This window comes from Suricata suricatta, chromosome 7 (genome assembly GCF_006229205.1).
Source record: "Suricata suricatta isolate VVHF042 chromosome 7, meerkat_22Aug2017_6uvM2_HiC, whole genome shotgun sequence".
NCBI lineage: Eukaryota > Metazoa > Chordata > Mammalia > Carnivora > Herpestidae > Suricata > Suricata suricatta.
In genome coordinates this window covers 127,178,832-127,202,111 of record NC_043706.1, presented here as the reverse complement: position 1 = coordinate 127,202,111, position 23,280 = coordinate 127,178,832, and the positions used below count along the sequence as shown (strand labels likewise).

The following is a 23,280-nucleotide window of genomic DNA, read 5'->3' as shown; positions in this document are numbered from 1 at the left end:
ACAAAGAAGGCTCTAAACTTTTACTAGTTTTTGACAGTCTACTATATAGATTAAGTCAGACAAACTATTTATCTAACTGAAGTATTTAGTATTTAGAGAAATCCTAAAATTCAGGACTTCTTTATACCTCCTGAAGGCTGACGAGATTTACGAGGAGACCGGGGTTCTCTCCGATACGGATCATTGGAGCCATATAATTCAACAGTGCCCAGGTTGAGGAGAACCGCTTTCTGGAGGTAGTCTACCATAGCGATGCCATTGCAATTACCAAAAACAACCCTGGGAATAGGATACGAGCAGATATTTTAGCAAAAATAATTATAAGGAAATGTACTTGTAGTCTTTAAGGGTTAAAAAGAAGAAGGATGGGTTTTTCACAAAATTCCTTTCTGAAACTGAAGACCATCAGAGACATGGAAATACAGGTTACATATTACGTATGACTTCTCATGGAACTGTACAGATCTCTGCAGACATTAGTGATTACAAGTCAATGTTATTAAACAAGAAATTGGCATATGAAGTGAAACATGATCATAGTTATAAATCCCTATCCTAGGAAAGTGACTTTTTTTTTTTTTTTTTGACTTAGGGCATTTTGAGCAGCTCAGAGAAAAACATTCCTTTCTACTAGGGAAGTGGGGGATTATCCCTTTGGGAACGTTCTGGTGATCCTTACAGCCAAGAATAAAAGTAGAAAGCATTAAATCTTGGCAGTTTCCCTTTGGAGTACTCCAAATACCTTCTCAATTTTAAGTCAGGAGATATAAGCCAAGCAACTATGAAGAAAGGAATTTTACTCTTTTAAGATGTCTTCAACCAGGAGGTGAAAACTGAAATGTATAGAGGGAGGGGCTCTGTAACTAATACAAACAGGCCAGACAAGGGCAGTAGTGAACTGGAGAGAGTATGACCCATCTAAAGAGGAAAAGCTTCAACTGCATTCCTGCTGCATTCCTCCAAGGAGGAATGGAGGCATAGGCCAGATAATCAGGTTTTTTAGTTGAAGCTCTAAATACAGATTTCATACTATATTGGCAAGTAATTCAAATATTAAAAATATACAAAAAGGGCTAAATAAAATGTTAATTGTGAGCCCAATGAGCCTGATCAACTGATCTGCAACTTCCTTTAAAATTTTCTACTAGTTCTTTTTCTTATTCCCTCTTTCCTTTATGGTTGTGGCAGTGAAATATTAAAAAGGAGTTTTGTGTTCTTACATTGTGGGGCAGAAAATGAAAAACATGAGAGAAGACCCTCTCAGACTATAGCCAATTTTAGCTGGTATACAACCTCAAGAGTGAGTGGCAGTAGCTTCCGGAGGAAGAAGAAAGATGAAGAGTCCCTTGGGCTAGTGTCAGGAAGACCCACATACTAGTAAGTAGCCCTGGAGCTGCACAGTCAGTGCGTAGCTTCTCTTATACCACAATGTTGATTTTTAAAACAAAACTACTCTATCAATCTACCAAATTATAATAAAAAGTATATGTAATTAATACTAAATATTTAAAGGCATGAATTGATAATATACCTGTAGTATAAATAACTTTACTAAACTATTACTATTCCTTTACAATTCATACAAGTGAACTTTCAAAGTAGCAAGAAGATATTATATAGGTTTGATTCAACATTTACAGAATCAGCTTAGAACAAGGTCTTCCGAGTTTATGTTGTTAGACCTCCATTAGACTGAGTATTAATAAGGAAATCATTTCTGAGAGTATATCCAGGACATGGTATATTGACTTTAAACCTTTATTCTAATCCATTAGGAAGCAGTATAAGCATATTCAGAGTAAATTATTTCAAACAAGAATTAGATTCCAAATAAATACTAAATCTGATCTGAAATTAAAGCTATACTTTTTAATTGATCTATAAAAAAGATCTTTTCTATTTAAAAAAAAAAGAATGTATGGAATACTATGAAGAGACTGAGAAGCACAAAAATTATACTCACAATCCATAGGAAGAATTGACTGCCAGGCTGGTTATCTGTTGTGGTGGTTCTCCACTCACCCAAACCAACTGAATAACTAGTTCTGTCTGATAACCTGGAGACTGTTTAAGTGGCGAAGTTTTAACTCTGTAATAAAGGATAATATATTACTTTTTAACCCATCTTCAAGTGTCTTATTAGCTCATGAAACTATAAAGTCATGCATAAATAACTATACAAAACATAACTTTAGATGTAACATTGTACTAAATATACAAAAATGGGGAAAAAAACAAATCCTGTTCTCTAGAGGCATTTTCTCTGGCTAGAGACAAAATATGTACGTAAAAACAAAAATAAGAAATCATATGTAAGTTCCCATTATAAATTTAGAGGTTAGAAGTGGGGAAGAAAAAGAGAATGGGGAGAAAGCAGAAAGAGAAATGGAAAGAAGAATGAGGAGAATGAGAAGCCCAAGAATTAAGAAGAGGGGGAAAAAAGCCAGTTAGAAAGAAAAATGCAAGTTAGAAAAGTAGATCTAAAAAGAAAAAAAATGGGGAAGGGAAAAAGTAGACTTAAAACTTAAATATATAGGGTGCCTGGGTGGCTCAGTTGCTTAAGTATCTGACTTTTCATTTCACCTCAGGTCATGATTTCAGGGTTTGTGGGATTAAGCCCCATGCCAGGCACTCCACTGACAGTGGAGTCCCTGCTTGGGGTTCTCTTTTTCCCTCTCTCTCTGCCCCTCCCTTGCTTTCTCTCTTTCTCAAAATAAATACTGAAAAAAAAATAAAATAAAATAGCCTTAAACATATGGTTTAACTAAATGAAAAGTGTCCAAAACACAGTGAGTTAAAGAGTTAAAAAAAAAAAACCTTTATTTTATTTTTATGTGCATTACACTTTAACTATTAAAAAAATGTTCTCTGAGTTTTGACTACAGACTCTTTCCCCAATAATTACTGAATAGGTGCTTAAAATATACTGCTTTTGCAAACATATGCAAACAAAAAGTAGGAAACCCATAGTCAAAGATTAACAAGTGTGTAAGTTTGCCCACGGTGGAGGTATATGTAGTAACAGAGAGAAATCAGTATAGCAAGCTAGGCTAGGGTGAGAAGTTAGAGGGTCTTTAAGGCCTGGCTACAAAGGTCTGATATTGGTAGAAAGAACTGAGGGTTTTTGAAAAGCTAGCGGTTAAATCCTGGCTCTGCCATTTTCCAACTATCTTCTTCTCTAAAAAGTGGGAATGCTACCTAATCATAGTATGAAGACATTATGAGTGGCTATGAAAGAGCTGTCAATGGTCAAATTACACAAAAGTAATATAATTTCATTATTTTAAGGAATTAAAAACCAATGAAAGTTTATTAAGAAATACTTTGGAAAGAATAATTTGGGATTTCAAGATGAAGTAGAATTGGAGAACAATTACGAAGTGCCTGTATTTCTGATGTAAAATAATAAGGAAAAGGTAGATTTAGAACACATTATGAAGTAAGAATTGAAAATGCTTCTAAACTCTATGCAGCAAAAATTCTACAGTTACTTTTAACACTCGAGCGCAGAAGAGTGTTAAATATTTACAGAGTGAATGAACGAGCTGAATGCTCATCAGAGGCAGATCATGGGAGAAAAAGAATACAGAGTGATTTTAAGTTAAGTTAAGGAAAGAAGGAAGGAAGGAGAGAAAGAAAGGAAAAGAAAAGAAAAAGAAAAAAAAGAAAGAAAAGAGAAAAGAAAAGAAAGGAAAGGAAAAAAGAAAAGAAAAAGCAAGCAAAGGAGAGAAGGAAAGAAAAAAAGAAAAAAATGTCAGCATGAGGAGCTAGTTTTACAGGAATATGTGGTAAGTTTGAGGTGATAGTAGAGTTTTCAAGTGAACTAGTCAGTAAAAGATAAATGTATTTCCAAGCCTCACATGAGCAAATTCATACAACAATTTTTATTGTACTTGTTACACACATGTCGGGGGCGGGAATGGTTTATGACTGTGAAACTTCCTAAGGTGTACAGTTACTTAAATACTATGCCTTTAACACTTGTATCAGGAAACTTCAAGTGGTTTGGAAGATAACATTTTTTTTCTTTAATGTGAGTGATTTATTTTTGTGGGTGACTATTTTACTATTTAAAAAAAAAATCCACTTTGACGTTAAGGTGAGAACATTTTTTGATTGCTCAGACTCCTCCAGTAACTGGTCTTGTGAACTTAAGCCAAGCCTGGTTACTTCGTAATTTTTGAGACTCCTGCCTTGGAGTCACAGGGTAGTTAATGGAAGAAGGGAAGCAAGGAGACTCTTCAATGTTAAATCTCCTGAGCCCAATCTCAGCAGTAAGGATGCTTTTGAGTCATTTAGTTGGCACTTCTAGTGAAGAAGACCATGACACCTGATCTTTAGGGTCAGTATGTTAACCAAATTTTAGGGTAAACATGAATCACCAAGGGCCCTCCAAATATGAACTGAGTTACAGTCACTTTTCCCCATGCAAAGTCTGTAAGGCAATACACTCAGAACTGCACACTGGCTGAAGTTCCGGCTTTTCTCAGGGAAATACCCGCAGCGGTTCGTCTCGAGCTAGAAATGAAGACGCAGTATTCTCCTAATAGAAGAATCTGAGTGTGTTCTTTTCTCCCTGTATGATTTAGGTAAGCTTCAAAGAAGCTGAACCTAATTACCTAAGTCCAGCATATTTAATATGCACATTAATTTAGATCCTCAAGAGCAGAACAAGCATTCACGGATAATATTAGAAGTGCCTATATGGGCACATTTAAAACTTCTGTGATGAAGACACACAGAACTCATGGAATTCTTAAATTACTTAGTAAGAAGAAACCAGAAAAAAGTTATTAAGCAAAAATAAGCCAGGCAAGCCTGATGAAAATCCCAGTCTGGTATTAAAAAAAAAAAAAAAAAAAAAAAAAAAAAAAAAAAAGGGAAATCAGATCATGTAATGGTAGGATAGGATAGATTTAAAAATGCAAAATGGGGGATGGGTGGGTGTGACATTTTATGTCTATAATGGTTATATGCACGTTATTTTAATGTTTTTAAAATATGTAAATTAAGGTTTACTTTTTAAAGACAGAGGTTGAACCTTAATTCATAATTAAATTAATTCCATAGTTTGTACAAGTATATTTTAAATGTCAAAATAATGTTTGGAGGCTTTGCAGTTTCAAATGTTTATCAGTTTGGACAAATAAACTGCAAAAGCCAATTAAAATACTAAACACATAAATTTTACTGGTAAAAGAATAAGTCAAATAGCTTTTAAAATGTTTCTTCAAAAGAACAAGTACATACAAAACCATTTTGTATAAAAAACAAACAAACAAAAAACTCGGGGTGCCTAAGTTGGCTCAGGATGGCTCAGTGGGTTAAGTGTCCAACTCTTGGTTTTAGCTCAGCTCACAGTTGGTGAGTTTGAGCCTGCATGAGCCTCTGTAGTGACAGTGCGGAGCCTGCTTGGGACTCTCTCTCGCTCGCTCGCTCCCTCGCTCGCGCTCTCTCTCTCTCTCTCTCTCTCTCTCTCTCACACACACACACTCTCTCTCTCTCTCTCTCTCTCACACTCTCTCTCTCTCTCAAAAGTAAACTTTAAAAAAGAAACCAAAACTCAGTACTAGTTATTTTAGGATCACTTTGGTTATATTTCTGAAATTTAAAAATTGGTTTTTGGGACTGTGCACTAAAACATTAAGTGTATAAATAACTGCATTTACTAGAAAACTATTAAAAAGAAAAAAAATGAGGTAAAACTCAAATTGCCTCCAATAAAAAGTCACTAGTGGGGGCACCTGGGTGGCTCAGTTGGTTAAGCATCCGACTTCGGCTCAGGTCATGATCTCACAGTTTGTGAGTTTGAGCCCCACATCGGGCTCTGTGCTGACAGCTCAGAGCCTGGAGCCTGCTTCAGATTCTGTGTCTCCCTCTCTCTCTACTCCTTATCTTCCAAAAATAAACAAACCTTAAGAAAATTTTTTTTAAAAGTCACTAGTGAATATGTCAATTTTGGACAAAATCTCAAAAGTTTGCCACCAAAAAGGATACCAAAATAAACGTAAAAGACAAATACGCCTTTACAGCCTTATAAGATTTAAATTTAATAAAAGCCTGGAGAAATACACATCAAAATCAGAAGAGCATTAATGGAAATTTTACAAATTTAAGTTTAAAGCAAAGTACTACTGAAAAAGTAAAAAAAGGAAAGAGTATAGAATTCTGTATTTCCAAGTTTCATTCTAGTTAAACATGTGCCAGAACTGTAGCAAAAAGGAGTTGTGTGTATGTATGTACATGAGAAAGAGACTGAAAACTGTGAAACCTTTTCAAAAAATGTAGTTACTTAACCTCAGTGCTTGTATATTTTAGGTCAGATCAGAATTTCTCATTGCAGGCACCAGTGGCATTGCGAGCTGCAAAGTTCTTTGTCGTGGGGCATTGTTCTGTGCCCTTGAGCACCACCCCTGGCCTATGCACTAGATGCCAGTAGCACCCTATTCCTACTGTTGTGACAAGTAATAACGGCTCCAGATATTGCCAAATGCATGCAGGGAAGCAAAATCATCCCTGGTTGAGAACCATTAACATAGACATATAATGTCAAAATTATATAAACACATATAGATTTACTTTTTTAAAAGTCTATACATTTTATTAAAAATTTATTCATTTTTGAGAGACAGAGAGACATAGTGTGAGTGGGGGAGGGGCAAAGAGAGGGAGGTACAGAATCTTAGCAGACTCCAGGTGCTGAGCTATCAGCACAAGCCAGATGTAGGGCATGAACCCAAACTGTGAGATCATGATCTGAGCCAAAGTCAGACACTCAACCTACTGAGTCACTCAGGCACCCCAAAAAGTCTGCACACTTTAAATGATGGTGATACAAAAAAATCTGCCCCATCTTTGGGGCAAATGCATTTTTGGGTACCAATACATTCTCCATAACAATTCTTCTATCAAATGAATAGATGCTAGCGGATCTAAAACAAAAACCAGGACAAAGCCTGGTTCTTTTAACTAGTGAAAATTAGCTCTCACCAGCTATCTCTACCTTGAATTTACTAATCTGGGGTTTTGCTCAACTCTTACAATGAATTTTTTTTTTTACATTTTCCACAACCACAGTTATTATCCTGACTTCTCTGTAAATATAATTAATCATTGAATTCACGAAATTTTTCAGTGATCTTAACTCTTTCAACATTGTTGTATTTCTCTGCCATAGTTAAGGCCCATACCCTTTAAAAAAGTTAACAACTCAGTAATATAAATTGGATAGAAAAAAGGAAAAGAATGTTTTATCTAATTAATTCCTACATAAAAGCAAGATGTATTCAAATCTGGAATGCTAAAATGAAGGCATTTAGATGATACTGCTTTGCTAGAGAAGATTCAGAAAGACAAGAAAATGATTACAAAAAAACTGAATCTCTAAAGATGAAAAAACCCAGAATTTGCAGAGTAGTGAAAGCACTCTAAATAAGTATTTGATCCACATATGAATCCAAACTCAAAAACATCCATGGATTTGGAAGACTGAGCTACATATACAAAAAAGATCCATGCTGTCCAACCATTATTATTTAGAGATCAAATCTTAGCACTTTAAACACAAAATCATAGAATTCAATCCTATTCCTCCTGTTGCCACAGAAAAGGAAGTTGGATTAACCACAGCAAAGCAAAGAAAGAAATGTTCTTATGTCATTTTCTCTATCACAGGAAAGTTTTATCGTACTCATGCTTATAATTTAGGTAAATGATAAAAGTTTCCAAAACATCTGTATTTTTTTTAACTTACTTTAAACAAGGGACATTATCACGAAGTCCATCAGATGAACTGCTACTGGTAGAAGGATGAGACTGAGGAGGGATGGGCTGAGGAGTGGCGCCCCCCACGGGTGTTGGCAAAGGCGGTGCCTGTTCACCCTCCGGGGATTCCACGTCACTTATCTCATATAACAATCGAACTTCAAGCATCTGTTTTAAGAGAAAGATAGTTCACCTACTACAAATAATTATTCATTTTATCACAGTTTACACACATACCCACATACACTTCAGTGGAAATATTTTTTAAAGTAAAAGTTTAGCAAGATTTTTAAAGGTAAAGATTTAGCAAAGAAAAAAAATGATTCTGACTCAACTTTTTAAAAATGATTGTGGGTGCACGAACACACACAGAATGACTTTAGAATTCACAGCATGCCTATTAATACCAAATTACAGTATGCTCATATTATATTAACTTTCCTTAAATGAAACATATAATATACATAAGGATCTAAATGCTCATTAAAACTTAGAGATAAAAATACTCTATTTTCCACAAAAGACAGATGGCAACATAAGTACTTAAGTGTTTTTAAAAATTCTAGACAATCAGATTGAAAGTAATGGGATGGAGAAATATCTATCATGCTACTGGAAGTCAAAAGAAAGCTGGGATAGCCATACTTATATCAGATAAATTGGACTTTAAACGCAGTAACAAAAGATAAAGACGGGCATTACATATAATAATTACAGGGTCCATCCATCAGGAAGAGCTGACAAATATAAATGTCTATACACCAAACTCAGGAGGACCCAAATACATAAAACAATCACGAACAGAAACAATCTTATTGATAAGAATGTGCTAACAGCAGAGGATTTTAATACTCCATTCACAGCAATGGAAAGATCAACTAGACAGGAAATCACTAAAGAAACAATGGACCTGAATGACACATTGGACCAGATGGATTTGATGGATATATTTAGAACTCTACATCCTGAGGCTATGGAATTCACTTTCTTCTCAAGTGCGCATGGCACATTCTCTAAGATAGATCACGTACTGGGGCACAAAACAGCCCTCAACAAATATTAACAAATTGAGATCATACCATGCACATTTTCAGATCACAATACTATGAAACTTGAAAACAATCACAGGAAAAAGTCTGGAAAACCTCCAAAAACATGGAGATTAAAGAACACCCTATTAAAGAATGAATGGGCCAATCACGAAATTAGAGAAGAAACTTAAAAATATATGGAAACAAATGAAAATAAAAATACAATTATCCAAACTCTCTGGGATGCAGCGAAGACAGTCCTAAGAGAAAAATACACTGTACTCCAGGCCTATTTCAAGAAACTAGAAAAAGCGCAAATACAAAATCTAACAGCGCACCTAAAGGAACTAGAAGCAGAGCAGCAAGAGCACCCCAAACCCAGCAAAAGAAGAGAAAAAATAATGATCAGAGCATAAATAAACAATATAGAATTTAAAAAAAAAAACAGTTGAACAGATCAATGAAACCAAGAGTTGGTTTTTTGAAAAATGTAAACAAAACTGACAAACCTCTAGCCAGGTTTCTCAAAAAGAAAAGAGAGAGCACCCAAATAGACAAAATCATGAATGAAAATGGATTTATTACAACCAAACCCTCAGAAATACAATCAATTATCAGGGAATACTATGAAAAATTATATGCCAACAAAGTGGACAACCTTGAGAATAGGGACAAATTTCTAAACACACAGGCGCTACAAAATTCAAACAGGAAGAGATAGAAAATATGAACAGACCCATAACTAGTGAAGAAATTGAATCACTTATCAAAAATCTCCCAACAAATAAGAGCCCTGGGCCGCATGGCTTCCCTGGGGAATTCTACCAGACATTTAAATCAGTTAATACCCATTCTTCTCAAGCTATTCCAAAAAATAGAAATGGAAGGAAAACTTCTGGACTCATTCTATGAAGCCAGCATCACTTTGATTCCAAAACCAGACAGAGACCCAGCAAAAAAGGAGAACTACAGGCCAATATCCTTAATAAATACAGATGCAAAAATCCTCAACAAGATACTAGCAAATCGAATTCAACAGCATATAAAGGAATTATCCACCATAATCAACTGGGATCCATTCCTGGGTTACAGAGCTGGTTCAATATTCCCAAATCAATCAATGTGATACATCACATTAACAAAAGAAAAGATAAAAACCATATGATCTTGTCAATAGATGCAGAAAAACCATTTGACAAAATACGGCATCCTTTCTTAATAAGGACCCTCGAGAAAGTCGGGATAGAAGGAACTTACTTAAACATCATAAAAGCCATTTATGAAAAGCCCCCAGCTAATATCATTTTCAATGGGGAAAAACTGAGAGCTTCTCCTCTGAAATCAGGGACATGACAGGGATGTCCACCCTCACCACTGTTGTTTAACATGGTGCTGGAAGTCCTAGCATCAGCAATCAGACAACAAAAGGAAATAAAAGGCATCAGAATTGGCAAAGATGAAGTCAAACTTTAACTTTTTGCAGATGACATAATACTCTACATGGAAAACCCGACAGACTCCACCAGAAGCCTACTGGAACTGATCCAGGAATTCAGCAATGTCACTGGGTACAAAATCAACATACAGAAATCCACTGCAATTTTATACACCAATAATGAGGCAACAGAAAGAGAAATAAAGAAACTGATCTCATTCACAATTGCACGAAAACCATAAAATACCTAGGAATAAACCTAACCAAAGATATAAAAGATCTGTATGATGAAATGTATAGAAAACTTATGAAGGAAATTGAAGAAGACACAAAGAAATGGAAAAACATTCTATGCTCATGGATCAGAAGAATAAACATTGTTAAAATATCATTACTACCCAAAGCAATCGACACATTCAATGCAATCCCAATGAAAATTGCCCACATTCTTCTCAAAGCTAGAACAAGCTATCCTATATTTTGTATGGAACCACAAAAAGACTCCGAATAGCCAAAGTAATATTGAAGAAGAAAACCAAAACAGAAGGCATCACAATCCTAGACTTTAGCCTCTTCTACAAAGTATAATTATCAAGACAGTATGGTAATGGCACAAAAACAGACACATAGACCAATGGAATAGAACAGAGAGCCCAGAATGGGACCCACAAACGTATAACCAATTAATCTTTGACAAATGTCCATCAACTGATGAATGGATCAAGAAGATGTGGTTTATACATACAATGGAGTACTACATAGCAATGAGAAAGAATGAAATCTGGCCATTTGTAGCAATGTGGAGGGAACTTGAGGGTGTCATGCTAAGTGAAATAAGTCAGGTGGAGAAGGACAGATACTGTACGTTTTCACTTATAAGTGGAACAGGAGAAACTTAACAGAAGACCATTGGGGAGAGGAAGGAAAAAAAATAGTTGGGAAGAGGGAGGGAGGCAAAGCATGAGAGACTCTTGAATACTGGGAACAAACTGAGGGCTCATGGGGGTGGGGGAAAGGGGAAGGGGGGTTACGGGCATGGAGGAGGGCACTTGTTGGGGTGAGCACTGGGTGTTATGTGGAAACCAACTTGACAATAAACAATAAAAGAAATAAACAAAAAAAAAATAAAGGTATGTACCACAGGAAAAAAAAAAAACAAAAGTTCTAGACAAAACTGGCAGCAAATAATAGAAAAAAATTAAAATGTTAGACATCTGACACTGAAAATAATTAAGAGGCTATTACCGGAATGACTTCTGTAATCACTTCTTGTTTGCTGAATCTGTAAATAATGACGTGAGCCGAAACTCCAGCTATGCATAGCATCCTACTTTCTGGACACCAGGAGATGATCTGAATGGCATATGGGTCTTCATCTACAATGTCTGTGTTTGGCCTGTCATCTTTATTTCTTGACTTTTCAAATACTTTAGATGTCTTTAGTTTATATAACACTTGTAGAGTTACTAGAAAAAAGTATGTGTTAGATATTTTAATATAAAAGTAAATATAAAGTAATATTTAATCAGTCATATTATCTAAGGAAAATAGCCAATATTTATTTGAACCATAGTTTTATTCTCAGGTCTACATTTCTCTATTACACTTTTAGATAAGGCATTCACTGTACCTACTGACCGAAAAAAAGGTGTACCTGTATTCATTAAAAAAACAAAAACAAAAAGAACTCATTATGATAATGGATGTAGATAACCTGAAAAAAATCAGTGACAAAAAGATTTTATGAAAAGAAAAATGTATAAATATAAAAAAATAAAGAACATTTTTGCTTTCTAAAATGCTTTTCTAGATATTTTCACTACAAACGGCACCAACAGTCTCTTATTTCTATACAAAGTATCCTGAGTTAACTGGAGTCTCACTGTTTGCTATGTATATTTTACAAACATTAATGATTCAAAGCATTCTTTCCTATTTTGCTATTGTGTAACCATTATGTATATTCCACAAAGAGAACACAAATTATTGTTAGCCTAGAATTAGGCATTATTCTACAAATTTCTGTTGACATGAAACACTTTTTCATTTTCCTTAACTCTGAGTTAAAAGAAGGTTCAAAGAAATTTTGAAGGATGTGATTACTTCTGCTGAAAATTATTCTTGATTGACTAGTTAATATCCTTAAAAATATCTTAGATCTATTAAGAATTCTAAACTCATATACTTGATAAATAAGTTATTAAGTTGATAGCTTACAAATTTTAAATTAAATGTTGACAATTATAAAACTGACTGTATAAAAGCAATGATTATATAAAAAACATTATACTCAAAATACTTACTTGCAGAAGCATCCCAGAACTTAACTGATCCATCAGCATGCCTATGAAAAGCAAATGAGTTACAACTGTGATGATAAAAAGAAAAAATATTACATTTTTTCTTTCTTTGAAGTATATGGTTATTTGAAAAGTTAGCCACCAAATGAAGAAAGGTAAATTTTAGGGTATGCTGGCAGGTTCTAGATGATAACATTTTTTAATATGCTACAGCATAAAGGAAAGCACTACCTGCCCAATTAATTAATGTTCATGTAGTACTATCTTTTGCTATTATTGACTTAGTGGTGAAAACAGGCTTTTACTTACCCTGTAATAATTATTTCTGGGTAACTCTGAACACCCAAGCCCCAATTACCTCCATTAATGGGCCATTCCTATAAGAAAAGATTAGTAAATAAAACAACTTTCAAGCATACCATACACCTTCATATATATATTTCTAGGACAACAGTAAATAACATATTTTGCTCCCAAAAAGGATTGTCTATATATTTCTCTATAAAAGATATACATGTATACATCAAATATTCCAAGGTGATAAAAAAAATACTAAAATGTAACATTAAATACCAAAAACGCATGTCAATACCTTTTTGCTGTAACCTTGACGTTTCTGTCTAGTTCCAACAGAATAAAGTGCAGGAATAAGGTCCACAGGACAATCAGCAAAATATTCGCAACAGGTAACAGGGGATTCGTGTATACTCAAAGGGTAGGGATTTTCAAATATAGGATATCTTAACAACAGGAAAAGAAAAATATTATTGATTTAATAAAATTAATACAACAATGAAAACTTTCAATGAATATTTACAGCTTTGGAATAAAAACAATTTTTAAAATCTGATTAAAAATAACATTCTCTGAAGAGCCATATAACATATTATCTGAATTGATATGTTAACTTTCGGGATACAGTGGTCTTCTCCATATTTTTGGAAATTATATTTCATCATATTTAATAGATTAACTTATGCAAATGTGTAAAAAGTGAAATCTTTTATAATGCAAGTTGCTCAATTAGACTAGTAAAGAGAGGAGCTGCAGCGGGAACTCCATGCCCCGGGGCACACACTGGACCAAGTGCTTTATAGACATACTTCTCTTCCTTACTTCTCGCACCAAACTTAGGATGCAGCAAATGTCTGGAGGAACAAAAACTGACAGTAATGTGCCAAAGGCAGGCCAGCCAGCAAGGAGAAGCCAAATTTCAACTGTGCTCTTAACCGTTAAGGTGAAAAGTTCTCAATCAACAGATACCTCATCTTTATGTCACGCAATACAAATTTTCAATTCTAACACAAGTTTTCAGTTCTCGTCTTTTCTCCATCAATGTAATGCCTAGGGCAATATTTAATCTAGAGAGCTCTCATGTTTTACTGATAATCTAAATAAAAGTCTACCTTTTTATTAATTATATATTATTTTTATTAAACTATTTATTAAATATTTTATTAGTTATTATTTTTCATTTAAAAAGGAAAAAAAATACATTCAGAAACTTTAAAGTAAAATCCTAACTAAATGTACAATGATATTTCTTTTCTGGTTTGAATTTCTTGAGAATGAGTACTTAAAAATATCTAGAACACCAACAATTGGCCTTTAAAAGTCTCAAAATTCCAGCATGGCTCATCTGTAAAAAATTATATGTATTGATCAGTCTGCCATTGACAATAATTAAAAAATTAGAAAAGAATAAATTTAGTAACGTCCTTTCTAGATTTCAAAATGAAGTGAACTGTCATTACTCCTTCCTTGACTACACATAAAAACACAAAAGAAAAACTCAACAAAAAAACATGAATTAAAAAAAATGGCAGGTTAACATTTTTCCCTTTATAAACATACTTTATAATCCATAAGCACAATGATTCTACTATCACCATACATTTAACTGATACATTTCCTAAATAAAATGGCTAGTTACTGGTTATTTGGACAGTATTGTATTTAACTTAAATAAGTCTCACTATTTGAAAACTTAAAGGAAAAAAAATCATTAAAAAAATTTTTTTTAATGTTTATTTTTGAGAGAGACACAGAGCATGAGCAGGGGAGGGGTAGAGAAAGAGGGAGACAGAGAATCTGAAGCAGGCTTTAGGCTCCAAAAGTGAAATCATATTAAGAATAAGTTATTCTAGGACTGTACTTTAGAAATATTGTATTCAAATTCCTTTCTTCCACTGTGGTCCTGTAATATTCAAAAAGGAAAAACAAATTGATTATTACATGTAGCACATACTAAGTTGATATGAATTTAGTAGTGCCTTAAAATAAATAATTTTGGTGACATACTTCCAGGTTTCTCAATCCTGGTCCTATTCACAATTTGTGTCAGATAATTCTTTATTATAAGAGACTCTCCTGTGCATTGTGGATGTTTAGCAGCAACGCTGTCCATCACTAGATGCCAGTATCATCTATGAAAGATGTTTACATAGTCAAGTATCTTCATGGGGGGGAGCGGGGGCGGGGGGGCATACTGCCCATAACTGAGAAACATTGAAATCCTAAATGAGTAAACTCAATTAAATATTTAATGATTATCTCTTGAGATACAAATAAATGATGCAATATTCTTGCATTCAAAGAATTTATCATCTATGTTGAAAAAGGAGAATATGGCAAATACCACAAAAAGTTGCAAAGGAGCTATGGTGGCAATTTATACATCAGGTACAAAAAATCTGGTTAAGCAACAGGAGAAAAAGTTTAAATGTTTGTTTATTTTTGAGCAAGAAAGAGCACAAGCAAGAGAGGGGCAGAGAAAGAGGGAGACACAAAATCCAAAGCAGGCTCCAGGCTCTGAGCTCTTGGGCACAGGGCCCAACGTGGGACTCAAAGCCACAAACCATGAGATCATGACCTGAGCCGAAGTTTGAGGCTCAACCGACTGAGCCACCTAGGTGCCTCTCGAAGAGCAAGTTCAAAGAGAAAAAGAGGGCTGACTATGAAAGCTATCTGGAGTTTTGGTGGCAGTGAAGCAAGTGGAGTTTACAGGCACTGGGAACTATATAAGAAAAGATGAAGTATGATGTTTATTTAACACACAGCTCAGTTTTTCTAGGGAATAAGGTACCTGTAGGAAGGTAGTAAGAAATCAGGTCAGAAATGTATCCTAAACTCTCTACTGTGTAGAGAAGGAGGCTGAGAAGGTACTTTCAAATCATAAAACAGTAGAGACCACAGTGGTTTAAAGAGAAGAATAACAAGGCATCCATCCGGGTGGCTCAGTCAGTAGAGTACGTTACACTTAAAAGAGGAGAGTGACAAGCGGGTGCTGCATGTAAAATTACTCGGCCAACGGTACTCTGGACGGTGCCACAGAGAGTGCGTGTGGGTGGGGAGACCACAGGGCTTATCTGGAGGTAAACTGTGACGGGATGAATTCTGCACTTGTTTCTCTGTGTGTCCTCAGGGTGTCCAACTAGTAGGCTGAATCATGAAATTTCAGAAACTCAAGAAATTTTGACCTAAAAATGGAAACTCTGTGTGAGCAATATACTAGAGAAATCTGGCAGGTAATTAGAAATGTGTCTCTGAAACTCTAAAAAAAGCCAATGTGATGGATATAAATGTAGAGTTAAAAAAAAAAAGAAATAGCCAACCCTATGCTTTCAAAAAGAGTCTTTCCTACCACATACTAAAATAATCTCTCACCAAATTTTATTCTTACCCATTTTGTGCAAGGTCTATAAGTACTAAATCCTTTTCCAGAAGAACCACCACAGCATATGGTTCCTGAAAATCTGGAACGGGAAAACAATGCATAAACAACAGTTTTAAATATGGAATAAGATGCAAATTAGATAATAAAAACCTGCTTTTTAAAAAATTTGTTCCATTCTCTCAAGTATGTAAGATTCTGATTTTGTACTTGTACTTCATGTAATTTAAGACTACTTGGTTTTAAGTGACATAAATCTACATAACCCATACAAAATTATTTCAATTTTATAAAGATGAATAAAACAGGAAGTTCATAGTAACTTCTATGGTACTGCAAAATCCAAGGCAGGACATAGGCAACAAACCCAAAATTCCTATCTGAATATTCTTATTCTTGGCCCTCATAGGAACTCAGCAGGGTACTGCTACAATATTATAATCTCTTTCTTAGATACTTTGTATGCACCTGTTCATTACAGAATGCATTACAGCTTTACATTTCAATTAGCTTTCAATGAAGCAAAAAAGATCCTGATTTAAATGCCTCTTGAAAGAATACATGCTAGTTGTAATGGTTAATTTTGTGTCACTAGTCTTTGACTTGGTGCCCAGTTGTTTGGTTAAACACCAAATTAGACGTTGCTGAGAAGGTATTTTTTAGATGTGATCGACATTTAAATCGGGAGACTCTGAGTAAAGGAGATTATTAGGTAAAATGTGGGTGGGATTCACTCAGTTGAAGGCTCGAAGAGAGAAAACTGGCTTTCTAAAAAAGGAAGCAATTCTGCCTCAAGATAGTAACATAAACTCCCAAATTTTCAGCCTGCCATCATGCTCGATGAATTTGATTTATTGTGTGAACCAATTCCTTAAAATAGATTTATTCTTTCTTTCTCCTCTCCCTCTACACTATTGGTTCTATTTCTCTGGAGAACCTTGAATAATTAATATTCTAGTATTTTTTAGAATTTTAAAATGTTGCTTAATGTGGGCAGTTCTGTTTATCCTTCAGTAGCACTAACTACTATGTCATTCTAAACAGATAAAGCTTATTAAACAAAATTAACTTCTGAAATAAAACTTAGTTATGAAGACGGAATCTTTCCCCCAGAAGAGTGAAAGCAAACTAGGATAGGGAAACTATTTAGAGAACAAACTGGTCTTTGTTCTGAATAGCAGATATCCGCAGAGAATAAGTTTTAAAGTTGCAAAGCTTATTACCGTTTGGGTATGGTGTTTCACACAGCGTTAGAAAATCCACAATTGAATAGTCCATTTCAAGCACAGCAGTACTTTTCCCATGCATAACTGTTAAGCAGGGTCTTCTTCCTACAGTATCATAGGACAAACCGCCTGATAAAATAATAAAAGGTTCCCTGGAAATAAAATACATAGGTAGGATTATAAATAGTACAACAAAGACTATTTTCTTGCTGTTACACATTTTTTACTTAGTAACATATTAAAATCTTAAATTCTAACATTTTTACTCATGACTTAACTGAATACTCACAGGTGGGTTTTTTTTAATTGCATTAGGTAAGACCCTGGTGAATTCATGAAAATTAACCTACAATAAAAATGAACACTGACCACATTTGACCCTCTTATGCCTCCCTTTGCTCTCTAAATTTTTTTTCCTTTATCTTCTTCATTTAATTGTCAAAATTTCTCTCTGGGTTTCTACTGGGTAAGTGTCTTGAATGTACTGCCTTTACTCCAATTCTAGTAACCAGGACTTCTCAACACAAAGTCCAAAAGAGAATACTAATGGCTCATGGCACCCACGTCTCATTAACGCATCAGGAATGTACTAGTTAAATCACCCTTGAGAAAACGGTCACTCAAAATCATTTTCTGTAGGGCTTGCTTCTGGAATTTTGGCTGGTATGCTCTTAAACTACAGCTCCCATGTACATCTACCAGCTGCCAGCTTGCCACTTCTAATCAGTTCTACAACTCTATTAGTCATTACTTCATGATTTATCTAGACCCACTTTTTAAAACTCCTCAATATGCAAGACACAAAATATCTTTTCATATGTTTTGACCTGTGTGCATTTGTCTTGCTTATTCATGTTTTTTCACCATGTTTTCATTGGATTAGTAATCTTTTTCTAATTTACTAAGGGTTCTTTGTATTCTAAGGAATTAGCTCTTGATTTGTCACGTATATCACCATTTATAGGTGGGAAGTTATTTACGGTACATTAAACAGATGACTTCAAAAGTTTGATGTAAGATTTTCTTAAATCTCTTCATTTATGATTTTTAGGTAGTTTCTGAATGTTTAAGGTCAGTAGATCTATCTTCCTCCTCTTCACATCTGGTATAAACAGTGTATAATAATGTGTAGTGGTTAAAAGTGCTAATTCTTATATTTAACTTGAAGCCTGTTTGTTGTTATATGGCTGTGAATAAGAGACAATAAGATTAAAGCAATATTTTATTACTTAAAAAAGTGCTAGTTCTGGAACTAAGTTGCCTGAGTTAAAGTTAAATCTCAGCTCTGGTTTTACTTTCTGTGTGATGCTGGACAAGCTGCTTAACCTTTTTGTGCCTAGTTTTTCCATCTATGACACGGAGACCGAGTGGTGAGTATCCATCCTCAAACAATTACTGAATTAATATACACAAAGCACTGGGGTCAATGTCTGGAACACTTTATACCTTTGGTAACAGGTACATATTATTATCACTATTATCATCCAATCACCATTACCATCCACTGTGAAAGTTTTCTTTCTCTTGATATGTGGAAAGAAACATTAAAATTTCTAAATTATATTTATTTTTATCTAAAACAAGAATAAACTCCACTAAAATTTAAAGTAGAGCACAAGTGTGTAATCTGTAAGTAAACATTAAAAAAAAAGTATTAAAAAATATAAAAACCAGGGAAAGGTTCAGCTACACTACAGAATAAAATTTCCCTGGAAATACCCAGTAGGTTTCCCTCTAATAAACATGTAAATCATTAGTTCACTAGATAAACTGTTAATATGGCATTAAATAACACCATGGCAGTCAGGTAGGTTTAACCCTAAAAGAAAACTAAGCGTGTATTCAATGGCCTTCTCAGTTTGTCAGTTGCCTATACTTCTTTTCTAAACTTAGGAGGAAAAATATATGATGAAAAAAATAAGAATAAAAATATATGAATAAAAATATGAGTAAGAAATAGTTTCAAAGACATACCAAGGTAATATTTTTTTCATAATAAGTTTCCCAACTCTAGCAATAAATGCATATATGTATATATTTATTCAAATACATATTTTTTTCTTTTTTCTTTTGTGTGCTATTTTTAAAAACTCATCTAAGTCTGCCAGGCAGGAATCTCCTGACTTATGAATCCCCAACAGGTTATATTTTTTCCTTATAATGAACCAAACTTTGAAGAATAAATATTAATGAGATGAATATTTTACAAGAAATTAGTCATAAATACAATGATAAAACAAGGTTAAATTTTTTAACACTAGATAGTAAAAATCTATAAATACAGAGCCTTGGTGGCATTTGGAATTACATAAAAACTAATATATGAATTATGGAGGTGGAGAATATTACTGTTTTTACACAAAAGGTTAGTTTTTCTGATGTTATAAAAAGGCCTAAAAATAATACAATTTTTATCTCGTAACTTTAAGATTTGAATTTGAGTAGAATTTCTTTCAATGATGTTGGGTGCTCTTCAAGACCATCATTTCTGAAGACATCCACATTAGAAAGGTGTCTGGACATTTTATAATTTTGATTGAAATTCTTAAGAGGCTAGACACTTCTAACTCCTTTATCCTTCTGACTAACCTCCCCAGGCTGGCCTGCAGGTTTGGCTCAAGTTGTGTTTCCATATGAAGCATTCTATACTTAAAGGAAGTACTTCTATCCATAATGCTCATCTCAGTTCTATAACATTCCCCAATTTTTTTTGAGCACCTGTATCCCTGTGCTCTCGTGTCCAGTCTACATGAACAAGCACACTGGAGCAAGAGTTCTAAAGAAAAGAAAACAAAGTGAATGGTGGGCTGGCCGTGAGGGAAGGGATAGAACAGTTACTCTAAGAGTAGTCAGGAAAGATCCTTGAAATAATGACAGATGAAGGGGACAGAATAGTGAAGAGCCAGTCACCCAAAGAGCCTGGGCTTGGCGGTAAGGGATAAACATTCCAGGCAGCAGGAATAACCATTGCAGAGACCCCAGGTCAGGAATGAGCTTGGTGTATCTGAGGAACTGAATGGCCAGCGGGGCCACAACAGAGTAAAGCAATATGTGATACTAGATGACAGGACTCCAAATCTTGTACAATACATTCTGTTTCCTCTATTAGGATCTTAAGAACTTATCTCCTCCATTTCATCCCCCTAATCACTTCTGTTCTGACCTTAATAATCCACAGCTGAAATTATTACAATAGCATTTGCACTCACTTATTGTCTGAGATACACTTCCCCTCATTTTCTGTTGACTTTAAAATTTTAAAACTCAGTCCAATCATTATCTCCTCAGAAAAATAAATCTTCCCTGATCCATTCACCCTGATTGAGCTGGAGGCCCCTCCTGTGTTCTTAAGCATCTTGTGCCTACTTCCTTTCAGCACTTACCACACTGAATTATCATTATGTTTATCTAAGCATCTTCAGGACACAGATGGTTTAATTTACCTCTGCATTCCCAGGCCCTATCTAGACCAAAAAGTGACTGCTAATTATGTATTTAAATATCATGAAACCTATTGCTCAGTTGGTTACCAGTACTAGGACGTAACAACAAGAAATGCTATAGGAGGCGCCCATGGCCAGATATGGTAATAAACAGTGTCTAAAGAAGTTTGAAATTTAACTGCTGTGCTATTCTGATAATTCTTCTATATAATTAGTACTGCCAACTGTACTATTCACTTCTATATTTATTTTTACAATTGGAATTTAAGATCTAACTTGTCCCATATGTAACTGATTTATATTACTAACCTTTTGAATTTCTCCAAATTTTTTCAAATGGAGATATGCCATTCTATTTCAGAGGAAATATTTAACTATATATTTGATGAGCAAAATTATACCTTAGCTCTTGAAAGTTAACAAATACCTTATCTTTACCTCTCTGACCCCAGTGCTTAGCTTTTTATTGAACAAACACATGATCTTTTAAAAAGATTTTTACATTTATTTATTTTTGAGAGAGAGAGGGAGAGAAAGAGTGAGTATGTGTGAACTGGGGAGAAGCAGATAGAGAGAGTGACAGAGAATCCGAAGCAGGCTCCAGGCTCTGAGCTGTCAGCACAGAGTGCAATGTGGGGCTTGAACCCATGAGCTCTGAAATCATGACCTGAGCTGACGTTAGACACTTAACTTACTGAGCCATCCAAGCGCTCCATCAATGTATGATTTTTATGAGATCCCTATATGAAATTTCTAAGGTCTCAGTTCAAATTTCAAATGTAAATTCTTATTATCTAAGTTGAATAGTTTAACAGTAACCTATATAACTTGGATCTCATATTTGGTATCAAATTGTTTATTTTTCACATTAAAGGTTGAAGTTTAGATTTTGCTGATTATGTGCCAATTATTATAATAGGTTCGTGTGCATATGTGGTTGGAGTGGAAAACAAACTGTGAAGCACACTCAAAAAGTAATAATGAGTTCTTAGTTCTACTAAATTTTTTGAACTATCAAATCAAAATGGAATAATCAAGAACAAGGGTTTACTTTAAGGGCTGGGAAGCAAAAAGAAAATAAAATTTAAAACACAGGGAGTTGAATTAAAATTACTCTTCTAATAATTTAATGTTACAGTTTCAAACAATGCTTCTTAAACTATCTATGGTCAAGGACAAATTAAAACATTTTCAAGTCACTGAAAATCTGTGCTTTTGTAAGAAAAACAAATGTGTGCACAGATGTCTTGGTAATGTCAAATGATACTCAAATTTCCACACTCTTACTTTTGATTTTTGTATGTATTTTGTCTCAGAAAGTTAGCAGACTGGAACCATTCATGCATCATACTCTGTCTGAGTAGCCCTAGTCTAGAACACAAAAAGCGAAGCCATCAAGGATACCACTTGACCTACCCTATCATTATCAGGGGGAAATGGGAAGATGTTGTTGAAGATCTCACTTCGAGGCCCCATACATAATCCCTGACTCTGAAGTGAAATCAGAAACCACAGAACTCTTTAGTGGGGCATGTCTGAGTAGAGGCAGCTCCCTAAAACAACTCCTTAAAGAGAACTATTGCTCAGTTACAACAAGCTTTCACAGGGATCTTTTTGACTACACAGGAAGATAAATGGTAGCATAACTCATTATGATAACTCATTATGATACTGAAGGGTATACAGACAGGCATAATGGGTCATAACCCAAGTATTCGAAGAAGCTACCTATGTTCAAATCCTGACTCTATTACTTCGTACCTATGAGGACTGAACAACTTACTTTAATTTTGATTATCTGGACCTCAGTTTTGTCTTCTGTATATGCACCTCACAGAGTTATTGTAAAGCTTAAGTGACATAATATATATGTTGATTATTACAGTGCCTGGTACAAAATATATTCTCAGAAAGTGACTTTATTCACATCATGATAGTGATATTCCAGTGTCTTTCTAGTTCAGATCTGTACTTTTGCCAATTTTATTTTATTTTTTTAAGTAGTTTACTGTCAGATTAGTTTCCATACAACACCCAGTGCTCTTCCCCACAAGTGCCCTCCTCCATCATCACCACCTCTTTTCCCCCCTCCCCTTTCAACCCTCAGTTTGTTTTCAGTATTCAACAGTCTCTCAAGTTTTGTGTCCCTCTCTCTCCCCAACTCTCTTTCCCTCTTCCCCTCCCCTGGTCCTCCATTAGGTTTCTCCTGTTTTCCTGTTAGACCTATGAGTGCAAACATATGGTATCTGTCCTTCTCTGCCTGACTTATTTCGCTTAGCATGACACCCTCAAAGTCCATCCACTTTGCTACAAATGGCCATATGTCATTCCCTCTCATTGCCACGTAGTACTCCATTGTGTATATATACCACATCTTCTTGATCCACTCATCAGGTGATGGACATTTA

At 34.7% G+C, this 23,280-nt stretch overlaps 1 protein-coding gene across 3 annotated transcripts in view; it reads right to left on the bottom strand.

Moving 5' to 3' along the window:
* STXBP5 (syntaxin binding protein 5) overlaps window positions 1-23,280 on the bottom strand; it is a 163,694-nt gene that overhangs the window by 55,149 nt on the left and 85,265 nt on the right. For all 3 annotated transcript variants that reach the window (XM_029943864.1, XM_029943865.1, XM_029943866.1), the window contains exons 10-18: window positions 17,427-17,581; window positions 16,213-16,285; window positions 13,123-13,270; window positions 12,840-12,907; window positions 12,534-12,574; window positions 11,476-11,696; window positions 7,754-7,932; window positions 1,964-2,089; window positions 128-279 (exon numbers count right to left, since the gene is read on the bottom strand). In XM_029943864.1, coding sequence (XP_029799724.1) covers window positions 128-279; window positions 1,964-2,089; window positions 7,754-7,932; window positions 11,476-11,696; window positions 12,534-12,574; window positions 12,840-12,907; window positions 13,123-13,270; window positions 16,213-16,285; window positions 17,427-17,581 — 1,163 coding nt within the window. The remainder of the gene's footprint in view (window positions 1-127; window positions 280-1,963; window positions 2,090-7,753; window positions 7,933-11,475; window positions 11,697-12,533; window positions 12,575-12,839; window positions 12,908-13,122; window positions 13,271-16,212; window positions 16,286-17,426; window positions 17,582-23,280) is intronic.